At 54.0% G+C, this 12,508-nt stretch overlaps 4 protein-coding genes across 4 annotated transcripts; 1 reads left to right on the forward strand and 3 right to left on the reverse strand.

The window, feature by feature from the left end:
• Positions 1 to 1,164: 1,164 nt before the first annotated feature.
• Positions 1,165 to 2,386, forward strand: JN550_013035 (uncharacterized protein; the record flags this gene model as incomplete). Its single annotated transcript, XM_049311578.1, has 3 exons — positions 1,165 to 1,396; positions 1,461 to 2,177; positions 2,229 to 2,386. The coding sequence occupies 3 exons, from the start codon at positions 1,165 to 1,167 to the stop codon at positions 2,384 to 2,386; spliced, it is 1,107 nt and encodes a 368-aa protein (XP_049164962.1).
• Positions 2,387 to 3,045: 659 nt separating this feature from the next.
• On the reverse strand, positions 3,046 to 3,615 carry JN550_013036 (uncharacterized protein; the record flags this gene model as incomplete). Its single annotated transcript, XM_049311579.1, has 2 exons — positions 3,046 to 3,414; positions 3,472 to 3,615. 2 exons carry the CDS (start codon positions 3,613 to 3,615, stop codon positions 3,046 to 3,048), a joined length of 513 nt encoding a protein of 170 aa, XP_049164963.1.
• Positions 3,616 to 5,381: 1,766 nt separating this feature from the next.
• On the reverse strand, positions 5,382 to 7,553 carry JN550_013037 (uncharacterized protein; the record flags this gene model as incomplete). Its single annotated transcript, XM_049311580.1, has 1 exon — positions 5,382 to 7,553. The coding sequence occupies one exon, from the start codon at positions 7,551 to 7,553 to the stop codon at positions 5,382 to 5,384; it is 2,172 nt and encodes a 723-aa protein (XP_049164964.1).
• Positions 7,554 to 8,368: 815 nt separating this feature from the next.
• Positions 8,369 to 10,266, reverse strand: JN550_013038 (uncharacterized protein; the record flags this gene model as incomplete). The annotated part of the gene is made up of 3 exons (XM_049311581.1): positions 8,369 to 8,971; positions 9,030 to 9,694; positions 9,966 to 10,266. 3 exons carry the CDS (start codon positions 10,264 to 10,266, stop codon positions 8,369 to 8,371), a joined length of 1,569 nt encoding a protein of 522 aa, XP_049164965.1.
• Positions 10,267 to 12,508: the final 2,242 nt, after the last annotated feature.

The raw sequence follows: 12,508 nt of genomic DNA on the forward strand, positions 1-12,508 counted from the left end.
TGGGGGGGGGGGGGCATTGAACGTACCGTTACTGAGGGATAGCCACCAAGTCAGTATGAGGCCATACGCCACCTTGGTTGTTCTGGATTACATAATTAGTTCTACTACAGGAGAACAAGAAGGGAAAAGGGAGAGGGTAAAAGAAGTATAAAATGGGCCAATTCAATTAATTTACTCTGGGTTACTGCGTGCTAGCCAATACCACTAGGCAAAGGTGGTTGGGAAGCCCCGAATACGGGTGAGATGCGTGTCTAGCGTGCGGCAACAACGTATTCCACCTCATTGATACTCATCAAATCAACAGGACGAATGGCAAGATCGGCATGTGTTGCGTGATCAAAACAGAAGCAAGGCTCGCTGCTGAGCTATACAGTACTCAGGAAGGGGGTTTCATCGACGGGATTAACAATGAAAGTGTGTCAATTATATGGCCTTTTCAATCACAATGAACATGAAACCTGTTCCTGGATCAATGTTATATATTCTACAAAAGTACAATGCATTCGCGTTGGTGAAGAAAACTTGAAGAGTATGTAGCCCAGTGAGAAGACAGTCTGTCTACTTTAAATGGGAACCGCATTTTGAATTCTGGTCTCATCAAGTCACCTGGTGGAGGCAATTCTTCAAAGCCTGATTCCAAGCAGCACTGAGTAGGCTAGATAATGTTACTGCAGATGTTAACGAAGCGCCACACCAATAGCATTCTGGCCACATAAACTTTAGCGCAGTGTATACACGGGACCATTGGCAGTCCGAATGAGTCATCAGTCCGCTTGAGTACAGCCGCAGATTGGGAATGTTAGCGATCAAGAAACATCATCTGGGTAAGGCCTAGCTCCATAGACTGAGGTCTCGCACTGCAAGTCCTCATCGCACGTGAGTCCTATAAGCACACAGTATGATTCCCATCGTGGTTATCATTTGCTGTGTCCTTGGATAAGACGCCAATCCGCCCTCGGGTTGCGTGCTTTGCGATAATTCATGGCATGATGGCGTGATTGCACCCCGCGCCGACCGACAACCGAAGACCGAGAGAGCTTGGCGAGGACTATAAGTGCAGCGACTGTCGCACATAGTGTAACCTGATGACTTCTGAAATCCGTTAATAAAACTTGCAGTAAACCATCAGCTTGCGAAGCCCAGCAGACTATAATACTTGCAGCCATGGCCCCGGGCGTTACGTCAGACCTTCCGGTCCAGTCGCTCCCTTCTCAGGACGGCCCTACCAAGACGAAATCCTACCCGAAACCGTTGAGACTCAGCGGTGCCTTGGACAAATTTGCCTTTGAGGAGACTACTCCCGTGATTGGACGCGAGTATCTGGATGTAAATATCGTCGACAACCTCCTGAACGGCGAAAATGCGGACGACCTGCTGCGAGATCTGGCTATAACTAGTAGGTTTATTGTCTTGCAAGTGTGAAACCTACTCGATTACTGACATGGAGTCTTTGACAAAAGTTTCCCAGCGTGGTGTCGTCTTCTTCCGCAAGCAAGATAACCTCACGGATGCTTTGCAGAAGAAGCTGGTCCATCGTCTTGGCCAGCTGGCCGGCAAACCAGCCGACTCAACTCTTCATATTCATCCTGTCTTTAACAACACCTCTGAGTTTGGAGTTGACGATGCAGAGATCAGCACCATTAGTTCTGCGCATCGCAAGGAGTTGTTCAAGTTTAAGACAGAAGCTGAGAGAAGGAAGTCTGATGCTGCAGCTTGGCATTCCGATATTCAATTTGAGGGTGCGCCAGCCGACTATACTTCGCTGCGTCTGACCTTGCTGCCCAAGACTGGCGGTGACACTCTCTGGGCTTCCGGATATGAGATCTACGACCGTTTCTCAGCGCCATACCAGAAGTTCTTGGAGGGACTGACGGCGACATTCAGCGGCGATGGCTTCCTCAAAGCTGCGGAGGCAAACCCGGAAAAGACTAAGATTTACGAGGACGAGCGTGGAAGCCCTCTCAACGTAGGCAAGGCGCTGACAGCCGTCCACCCCGTTGTCCGTACGAATCCGGTCACCGGGTGGAAGAGTATCTTCCCGATAGGCGCATTTCCAAAGCGCATCAACGAGTTACACTCGGACGAGTCTGATGAGCTGCTGAGGAAGTTCAAGCAAGTCATTACCGAGAACCATGACTTGCAGGTTCGTTTCAAGTGGCGCAATGCGAATGATATCGGTGAGTGCTCAAAAAGTGGTATAGAAAGAACCCGGGGCTGACATACAGCAGCGATCTGGGACAATCGCAGTGTTTTCCACAGTGCCACTTTTGACTACGACCACCTTGGTGAGCGCACTGGCAACCGCGCTGTTGGAATCGGAGAGGCACCGTACTTTGATCCTAACAGCAAATCGAGAACCGAGGCACTGGCAGAGGCTGCTGCGTAAATAAAGGTGTATCATTTCAGATACTTGTATAACACCACGGGAGTATTCCAAGTAGGCTGGAAGGACACCTTAGACATTGAGGATGAGATAGCATTGACCATTTTCAAACCTACACTCATCGTTGCCCGCTTCAACCCAATTCCTTGTCCCTTATAAGGCTAAAATGGCCGTAGTCATAGTTCCGGTATCATTTTGCTCACTATTTGGGAACCAAGGTATTACGCACAGTATCACAGTCCTGAACTCTGTCTTCGTCAAGCCCAACTACACAGTCAGCAGATCTAGAGGATCAACGCCTTGCATACCCCTCTCTCTGCCTAAAAGTAGTCTTGTCATGTCCTAAGCCCGAATTCGGAATGTGATCGTTCTGACCAACAATTGCCATCACGTCAAAGCCGTCGTGTGGTAGACCAACAAGACCATAACGATTGTGCCAGGATCATGGCAACAGTTCGACGCTGGCATCAAGCTGCTAATACCATATAGCTTTGCCTCAAGAGATCCGTCTCACGAGGCCACTATTCTCTTCCGATTCGAGATACATGTGTCACACCGCATACACACCATGATCTGTAGCAGTCCCCCTAGCATCGGTTAAGTCTGGGTTCTTGGGCCTGTGCAGCCAAGGCGTCACAGTGACATCTTGTTCTGTGTTGTTTTCACGCCTTCTCGACCTGCTTTCTCAGCTCCCTCTCCTTCTGGAGGACCTCGAGCTCCAGTCTCTCGATGCTGTATTCCAAAGCTTCCCTCCTCTGTTTGATCGCCTTCGCCCTCAGCTTGGCCTCGCCGCCGAGTCTTTGGCCGACCTGGCTCTTGCCTCGTTTCTGCGACGAGAGAGCCTTGCCAGGTGTCTGGGACAACCGACCCTGCTGCAGTTCCGCTCGCGCCTTCAGGGACTCGATGCGTCGTTCTACCCGGTCGATGTGGCCATCTGCGCGGTCGAGGAGAATGGAGATGGCAGGGCCGATCTCGTCGCGGAGGGAGGCTTCTGCAGCGGCAAGCGTAGGTTGAGGGATCAGCTCGTAGTGCTGTCGCATGTCAGTTCAGAAGGCGAGAAAAATGGTGATGCGCAAAGAGCGACGTACGCGAACCGTCTTCAGGACTTGTACGAGTCGGGGGAAGTCGGTGACGCCTGTGCCCAAGATGTCGACAGACGACTCGAGATGCGAGAGCGAGTTGCGCAGTGCAGACACGCAGTCGCCATACGAGGTTGCACCAGTTGAAGTCATTCTAGTTGTCGTTGTTCGTCAGGCAGTCAGGAACGAGCGCATCCTGCGCCGGGGAGTGAGCTCAGCAGCCGACAGTAGAATAGTTGGCTGTCGTCAATATTTACATCCCTCAGAGGACGCGCCTGACGCGGGGCAGGTTAAGGGTCACTAGAGAGCCCCGCCGAATAGGCAGGTTAGCCTTCGAGGGTGACTTTCACAACTGCAATGTATGCACGACTCTGCCAGAATACCAAGCGCTCGTACTGGTGTTTTGCCAATTAATCAAAGCAACCCCACCGGACAAGAGGGCATGTTGTGGTTCAATTAAGGTTGTTTCATAATGAAAGTGGAAGCAGCACTACCTACGACAGCACCCATCAGCGGCTTCATTCCGTTCCTTTGCGCAACCAACCCGTTGAATAAACGGCCAGCAAGGCCAGCTCAAGGTGGCAGACGCTTGGCCTGTAAGTCTATCATGGTATTCAAGACAGCCATGGCAGGACAGCTTCTCGCACAGGGGAATGCCAGAGGTCTCATGGTATCCCTTCAGAGTATGTGCGACTATGTGTCACGTCCCTAAGACTTGATGCAGCGTGCAACAAAGCTTGAGCGTGTTGAGCGCAGCAACAATTGCCTTCCCAAAAGTAGCACCGCCTGCTCATAATCTAGCCTATCACGCTACGGAACACTCCCTGCAACATCAAAGGACAGTATATCCTCAAGAGAGGCCAAAAAGAGAAGGCCGAAAGATCCAAATCAGCAAAAGCTAGGTAGTCGCCGTAGGCGACTTGTAACAGATATTGCCCAATATCGGAGTTGAACCGATCGCCTCCTCATTACTAGTGAGGCGCTCTACCGCTGAGCCAATCGGGCTGTGATCGTTGGAAGCCAATGCGTTATTGCAATCTAAATTGCATACACGGCTAGCGGGCTGGTTACTTGGACTGTCCCACTGAAGATCTTGACAGCCAAGCAAACTCAGAGTTACCACGATCCGAGATCCGGGCGAGTGTACTTTACGGCGATTTGATTGCAAAGGACTCGCCACTTGGAGAATTATAATTATCTAAAATTCCGAGGGTCACCACCATGCTATCTGATGGTGTTATTCTAAATCATATAGATCCCGGACTTTGCTGTCGTGATGCGAATCAATCCCCATAATTCGCATGCTCCTAAACATCGAAACTCACCGGGGCGATTACACCGCAGCCGTATCTCCGCTAACAGCACGAAAACCCACCAAAAGGAAATGGCTGTCATCACTTAATGGGAACGAACACAAGTAACCGTCGGATATACTAACATCCACCACAGTTCCTATTCGAGCCAAGCATCTCGAGATTATACTAGCCGGAGCTGCGCTTGCTTGCTCCCACTATCAAAACCTAGGATTCCCTATGGCTGAGCTGGTCGGAGGATGGAATGCCCATAATCATGAATCGCAATAGGCCATTTAGTCACCTTATACGAAAAGCAGCGGGTTTGTCGCTATATGTATCCATTTAATTATACTCATTCCTTGCAGAGCATCCCACCTACCCCTACTCGCCGCTAGCCAGCAACTTCCTCGCAAAACCAAGAAAGCGGACCGTGGGCAACTTGGTCGCCGAATGGCGGGTTCCGAGCGGAAAGATCGTGCCGTGTAGGTCTGGCTGTTGGGGTAACCCTCCGATGCTGTGCACGTCTCGGTTGAAATACTAGTTATCATATCACAGAGGTATACACCTACGCCAAAGCCCGGACCCAACCACAAACACCATAAGCAGCTCAACCTGATCCCGGCACTAGAGAATAAAGAAAGGGCCCCTACGCCCGCCAATCTCGGGATCTAGGGACACGGCGTTGCCGCGCGGGCCGTCGAAACCGACCACCTCACTGATTGGGTTGCGCAGGATCTCGGGCGCCTCGCCGAGGACCTCGTCCTGGCTGCCACCGTGCTCTGCACCCGCCAGCTCGACGAGCTCGAAGCCGGGCTGCTCCGAGCCATGGCACTGATCCTCATCGCCAACCTCATCCTCGTCCTCGGTCTCGCTCTCGTCCCGGACTTCCAGGTCCTCCGAGTCCTCTTCGCCCCCCTCCTCTTCGGAGGCAGTGGCGTCGACAAGCTCGACGCCCGCCCGGAGCCGCCACACCTCCTCAGCCAGGGCCGCGCTCTGGCCGCGCAGCTCGGCAACGGCAGCCTCGAGCTCGGCGTTCTGGCCCGTCAGGCGGCAGGCCTCGACGTACTTGAGGCGGGCGAGGCCGGCCTTCTGCTGGGCCTGCTGCGAGAGCTGGCGGTTGGCGTCGCGCTGCTGCGACAGCGTCTGCGCGGTGGCGGCAAGCTCGCGCTCGGCGGCGGCGGCCTGCTTGGCCAGGCGGGCCGCCTTCTGCTCCAGCCCGTCGACGTGGGCTTTGGCCGCGACCATGAAGCCCCAGTACGTTCGTTGGGCGTTCTCCAGTGCGTGGGCCTGCGTCCCGATCTGGCCCAGGAGGTGGTTGATCCGGAAGTCCTTGATCTGCATGGCCGCCAGGGACTGCTCGTGCTTCTTGGTGATCTGGGCGATGTCGCCTTTCATGGTGGCCTCGGTTTCGTCGCGTCCGGTGATGGTCCTCTGGAGTTGGTTCTGCAAGGACGATTGTGCCTTCTGGGCCCCCTGCAGCCGTTCTTCGAGCAGCTTCTTGTCCTCAAGGTCTTGTTCCAGTCTGGTGACCTGCGCACTTGCCGCAATAAGTTCTTTGGTCATCCTGCCCAAGGTGTCATCCCTCATTGAATGGCAAGGCGATTGCTGGGAATCGAGAGCCTGCTGGACGATCTGGTCCACTTGGTATCCCACCACACACAAGTCTGTGCCAGGGTCCAATCGGGAAGCCTTGGTGATCTCGGCCAGCATACCAATAACAGAGTCCTTGACCTTGAGCTGATCCTGCAGCTTCGAGGTCTCTTCCGTCATGCATGCGAACTTATCTTTCAGTTTGCTGGTCTCAGCTGTCATGGCCTGCGCGAGATTGGCATTATTCGCATGCACCTTGTCTAGCTCGTCGTCGAGGTTATCGGCTGTGTGCTGGAGGTAAGCAATCTCTTCGTTCTGGTTTTCGATGATATCGCTCTGCCTCTTGATCTGCTCCCCCTGGGCGCCCAATTCCTCTTCCTTTAGCTGTAGCTCATCTCTCAACTCCATAATCGTCGGTTGAAGATCCTGGTATTGAGCAATCATGCGCTTCTCACTAGAAATCTTGATCTTTTCGAGCTCATCCTCGAGTTGGCTGATTCTTTCATCACGATGAGCTACGTCCAACTTGAGTCTGGCAACGTGGTTCTCGGAAGCGGCAGTCATACGTGTATGCTGTTCAAGATCTGCGCGAAGAATGTCCGCCTCATCACTCAAGGATCCTTTCGTGCGGCGCATCGGACCTTTCAACTGCTGTTGCATCGGATCCTCTACAACCTTTGCGAAGCCCTCCTTGAGGCCGGTGACCTGTTGGGTGGGCTCTGCCATGACCTCGTTCTGGCTGTCTCCGTGGACATCGAGCAACGCATCACGCTTGGTTCTGGAATTAACAAGTTTTCGGGCTGCTTCACCTTTGGTTTGTCTGTGGTTTGTTGGTCTTCGATCGGTGTCAGCAACGCTGATCTCCAGGAGACCAAGCCTCTCACGCAGAGAATCAATATCGAGGGTATCGCCTCGGGGTTCTGCCAGTTGGGTCTGTTCGGGCAGCCGACCGGGTTGAGTCTCGCCGGTCTGTATGGGACGGTCTGCCCTGTCTTGAGACGCTGTCGGCAATATCTGGTTGATCAGCTCCTTGTGGCTGTCTCCAGGCTGCTCGCTCTCTTGAGACTCGAGGTCCCCACACCAGGAGGTGGAATGGTTATGAAAACTACCAACGACGTTGTCGCCGTAGCCCTCTCTCGGCTTGTTGTAGGCGCACGAAGGATTGTCGCAGCAGTACATGTCAGGGTTACAGCAGTCGCATGGCATTGTGGTAGGATTATCATGCCGTCCATGCCCGGCGCAGTGAGGCCAGCTTCCCGGCATCATGGCTTGTCGCTCTCAAAGGTTGCGCTGCTGCTACAACAGTTTGTGTAGGTAGTTGTTCCGAGGTAATCTTTTCGCGCGTTCTTTCGGAGCCGACGACAGGCAACAGCTGTTTTCCGGTGGTAGATGAGAACAGATGGGAAGAAGACAGAATTCGAGGTCAGGAATCTTTCCAAGAAGACTCTCTTGTGTAGGAGCCTGGGAAAGATTAATCAACTCGAGTTAGATCGTGAACTCTTTTAGTGAAGTTTTGAGTTACAGCTCCAATTAGAGTCCACCCGTCCCCCCGGGATAACGAAGCAAATCCTCGCGTTTAGAAGTATGAACAGCAGCTTACCTGCAACACGCTGCGTTGGAAGAGCAGTCGCCCGTATTGGGTATTAGTCTCAGCAGATATGAGCACGAGGTGATGGTAAGCCCCAAAGATCTCTAGTCCCAATAGCATAATTCCAGATTCGTCATTCAGGGGTATGTGCTGAATTCCAGGTCTATATACCACCCAAGCCAGGTTGGAGCCGGCGGATTGCCCTGCCCTCGATACCGCATGCCGTGAGCTCCGTGACACCTGGAAACAAAGTCTAAAGACTGCCGCGCCAAACTTTTGAAAGGTTGTAAAGCCAGTGCCGTTTGTCGGCTTGCCTACATTCCTGAAAACTGGCTCAGTTTCCCTCGCGCCACGAAAATGCTGAGCACGAATTCGACTGTGTCGAGACTCGGAACAGTCAAAAATATAATCCCCACCAATTTGTGCAGAGACATCACTCCACTTGCTTCTCGCAACCGATCCTGCCCAACAACTCCTTGCGATCGCTGTGCCCAGGTAGATTGACCCCCGATGTCGTTGCGGTTCGCTTGACTCCTGCCCGGCGTTCCCAGTTCTTCAGGTCGATTGCCTCAACACCAACTTCTTCCTCGAGCGGGTGTGCTTCCTCGTACTCTGACTCCTCCTCGTCCTCGCCGGCCTCATCGTCGCTCCGAGGGTCGTCTGCGTTGCCGCCCTTCAGGACCCGGATGACCATTCTCACGATCAGGGTGAACCAAGCCAGGGTGAGGACCTGCAGGAAGAGGAGGCAAGAGAGGAAGCCCCATCTGATGCTCGAATTCCAGCAAACAAGTCCCTGAGGATCCCGGAAAGGCTCGAGAAGGTAGCCCCAGTTGTTAGGTACGGCCAATGGGCCAGACAACTTGTGGCCGGTACCCCGGAAGCAAGCATCGGGAACCTCGATAGGCAGATCGGCATAGATACTCCAGCAAACCATCATGTAGAAGACATGACGAGCTAGAAACCAGGACACTACGAAAAGACCAAACATGACATCGCAGAGTGTGGTGTAACCAAGATACTTCAGGCACTTGGCGAGCTTTGTTGGAGTCAGCTGAGTTGTCTCTACAAATTAATTGTGCGAGAACTTGACTTACAGGGAAGAAGAGATCAACAATGTCCATCAGCACAAGGATTAGGTGCCCGACTCTGGTCTGATGGTAGGCATAGCAACTCGAGATGAGGAGAATGGTAACAAAGTGGTGGCTCAACATCTGCCAGTGGTCTTTGCGGCGCTCCTCGATATGGATGACAAGCACCTGCTGCAGCCAAAAGGCCCACTGGCCCAACATGTACGCCTTCATGGTACCGTCGAGCTCCCGAATGGGCCAGTTCGTCCACAACTCGTTCAGGTTGAAGTAGTAGTCTGACTTGTAGTACAGGTACTGCGTTTTCTTGGTCAGCTGTGCTTCCTCGTCGTCAGTTCTGGGGTGAGGGCGGCAACGTACAAAGCCGAGGGGCCAGAAAGCCAGGTAGTAGATCAACAACCAAGCCTGTTCGGCAAATCTCGTGATGTCCTTCTTCTTGGAGATGCCCCATTTCTTGCTCAACGGTGCCAGCACATGTTCCATACAGCCAGCACGCAGGCCGGTGAACAGGACGACGCAGAAAAAGACGAAGAAGAAGTCGCCCTTGCCAGCGGCATAGCGGCCAGTTTCCGGGTTATAGTGGGACAGGGTGAAGAACGGAGCCGTGTACGGGCGGGCCTTGGACATGCAGAAGTGCGTGAGGAAGAGGAGGGCCAAGAGGTTGAAAGAGAGCCCTGTGATACTCTAGGTCAGTCACCGGTCTCACTCTGGTATGGATCCTTGGGGCCCCGGCGCAATTGGCAGCTGAGACAGGCTATGAGGCTCGAACATGCAGTGCTACTTGATAGACCCAACGCTGGGCCGATCTAGGGCGACGCAGCTTCAATGTTTCTTTCCTTTCCCCGTCCCAGCATGACTACGTGCTGGGTGGCCGGATGTATGGTGTCGCGGGTGGTGGGAGAGACGGGACGATGCAAGGAGGGCATTTGCACACGGTGTACATACCAGCTTGGTTCTCCAAGAACCAGCGCGACAAGCTCTTCATGGGCCCGTCTCCTTTCCTCCTGACTCTCCGGATCAAGACCTTGTTGCCCGAGGTCTGCATGTACAGCGGGCCGTTCATGCCCGACTTGCGCGACTGGACCGCCGGTCTGGCCGGGGCCTTGGGCTGCTCTGATTTGGCCTCCATGATCGGGGGGCTCGGCTGGGGCGGGAGCTGGTGGTGCTCTGGCTGGTGCCCTTGCGGGTGCTCCTGGTGCTGCTCTACGGGCTCGATAGGGGCGCCATTGTCGCTAGAGGGGCTCATGGTGAGGTCTGGGCTTCAATTGACGGTCAATTGGGTCGCGGCGGAAGGTCGCCTGTGAACTGCTGGTTTGGAATTCCGTTTTCCGAATTGGGAGGGTTTCGGTAGCCGCGGGTCACGACGGGGGAGAGAGAGAGAGAGAGAGAGAGATGGGAGCAAGTCGGGCGCGCGGGCGGTCCACCAGGGTGCAACTAAAGGAATGCGAGTTGCCCAGTGCCTCCCACGGATTCAAGGGATGCGGATCTCGGTGCGCAGCCTCAGTGTCATACAACAAGTTCTCCGACACAGGATTCTGCTCGCAGGGGCACGGCAGAAAGAAGGTGGGCAGGAGGGGAGGGAGGGGAGGATGAGGACGACGAGGACGAGGTATCGCGGGACCCGAGTGGGAAACGAACGTCTAGTGCAAATGCGGCGGTGCGATTGGTGCAAGGCAGTATTATTCGAACGAAAGATGTTTTGAGCGATCTGGAAATCGTTGAACCTCCCCCCCAGTCCAGTAGTTCCCATGTGGGTCCCCCACCACGAATCGAAACGCGCTTCCAGTTGGCCTTTGGCCCTCTTCCCTACCACTGCTGTCCTACTGCTATGTACTATCTATGTAAAAGGGGAAGAGGGCCCAGCAAGGGCAGGGGGGGAAGACGGGTCAGGTCACAGTGGTCACAGTGGTGTGCGAGAGACCCGTGGACAGAGAGGGCGGCGCGCGGCAGCGGCCACTCACAGCTCGAGCCTGGAAGTGGGAAATTCTGATCTGGGGCCGATTTGCAGAGCGGCAATGCATCTACAGCAGCAGCAGCAGGGAATGGCAGGCTGGGCGCTGGACCACAGACAAGACTGGCAAGACGGGGGAGGGGATGGGCGCTGGCTGGGCCCAAGCAGACGCCGTTTCGCCCGTCTCCCGCAATGGCGGTCAATTGGCCAAGGCGGTGAAAGAGGGGACTCTCCGTCTCGCGAGAGGCGCCGCTGAAAGGGAGCCCTGGGAGCCGAGGGGGAAAAGGAGGGGACCAGGGATCCAGGGATCCAGGGATCCAGGGATCAAGGGACCAGAAAAATCGTTGAAACTGTCCAAGAAATCAGGGGTCTTGCTTCTGTCATCAGCCGTAGCTTGACAGGCTTGAGTCGTCCTGCAAGCCACGGGGCGAGAGAGGCCATGTCGATGTCGATGTCGATGTCGGGCCACGCCCGGGGGGCCACGAGCCTCCGGCCACTAAGTTAGTGTACCCTCCTGCCCGTTAAGTCAACACTACCTGCCAACCTCCAGCAGGGCCAGGTGCTCTCTCTCTCTCTCTGTCTCTGTCTCTGTCATGGATATGGATCCTTGGCCAAGTTTGTTATTTAGCGACGGGTTGCATCTCCAGCGGGGCAGCCGCCTGTGCAAAATCTCGGTAAAGTACGATTATCAGTGCTGATATAGTCAAGACGTGCACATCAGTCTGCTCATGAGTCCTGTTCGGTCGTATGTACTTAACTACTTAGAGCTAGGTTGTATGCGACCTTGCCTATCATTTGCATCGTGATTAACCTCAGGCGGGAGACGCTTCCCGTAGTACTCGCGGAATATATCAGCATGTAGTAGTATCATGCCCCCCCGTAACGTTCTTTCCACTCATTCAAGTCTTCCTCCCTTTCTGGCTAACTAGACGCAATGGCGGTAGGGAGAAATCCCACATCCCCGCGATCCCGCACTAGAGTGTCTTGAAAGTCTTTGTGCATGGGCGGGACGGACAAGCCAGAGTTTACTTGCCACGTTGGGCTGTGTCACTTTCTGTCGCGCCAGCAGCTGGATATCCATCCCGCCTTTCTTGTACGGAGTACAAACCTTGAAGGGAGAACTGACCACTTTCCCCGCAACGCCTGGGCGCCCTGCTCGATAGGAGCCCCGGTCATGGCGCGATAGTCAGGTACTGGCCAATCAGAAATGTGAAGAGTTCCCATGCATGAACCCCATCGAGCTACTCAGCTATCCATAGGTATGTGGGGAGTTAGGCCGGTATCATCGAACCACCACCGTCAATACCTCCGTTACATGGGAGGACGGTGTCTTGCATGGCTTTGTGTAGATTGCAGCATCATTGTCACTCCTTTTCTGCATACCAAAATCTGGGATTGCATTGCGTAAATTGGGACTAGTCCTTGCTTTAATAGAAAATGAACCATGCCAAAAGACTTCCAAGTTCCTCCTCTTTAACAGTTAAAATATCTGTGTGATGCAATACCGACTCTTTCAGTGCCCGGATAATCCCAAACC

The sequence above is a fragment of the Neoarthrinium moseri genome (genome assembly GCF_022829205.1).
Source record: "Neoarthrinium moseri strain CBS 164.80 chromosome Unknown scaffold102_Wmoseri_CBS_16480, whole genome shotgun sequence".
NCBI classification, from domain to species: domain Eukaryota; kingdom Fungi; phylum Ascomycota; class Sordariomycetes; order Amphisphaeriales; family Apiosporaceae; genus Neoarthrinium; species Neoarthrinium moseri.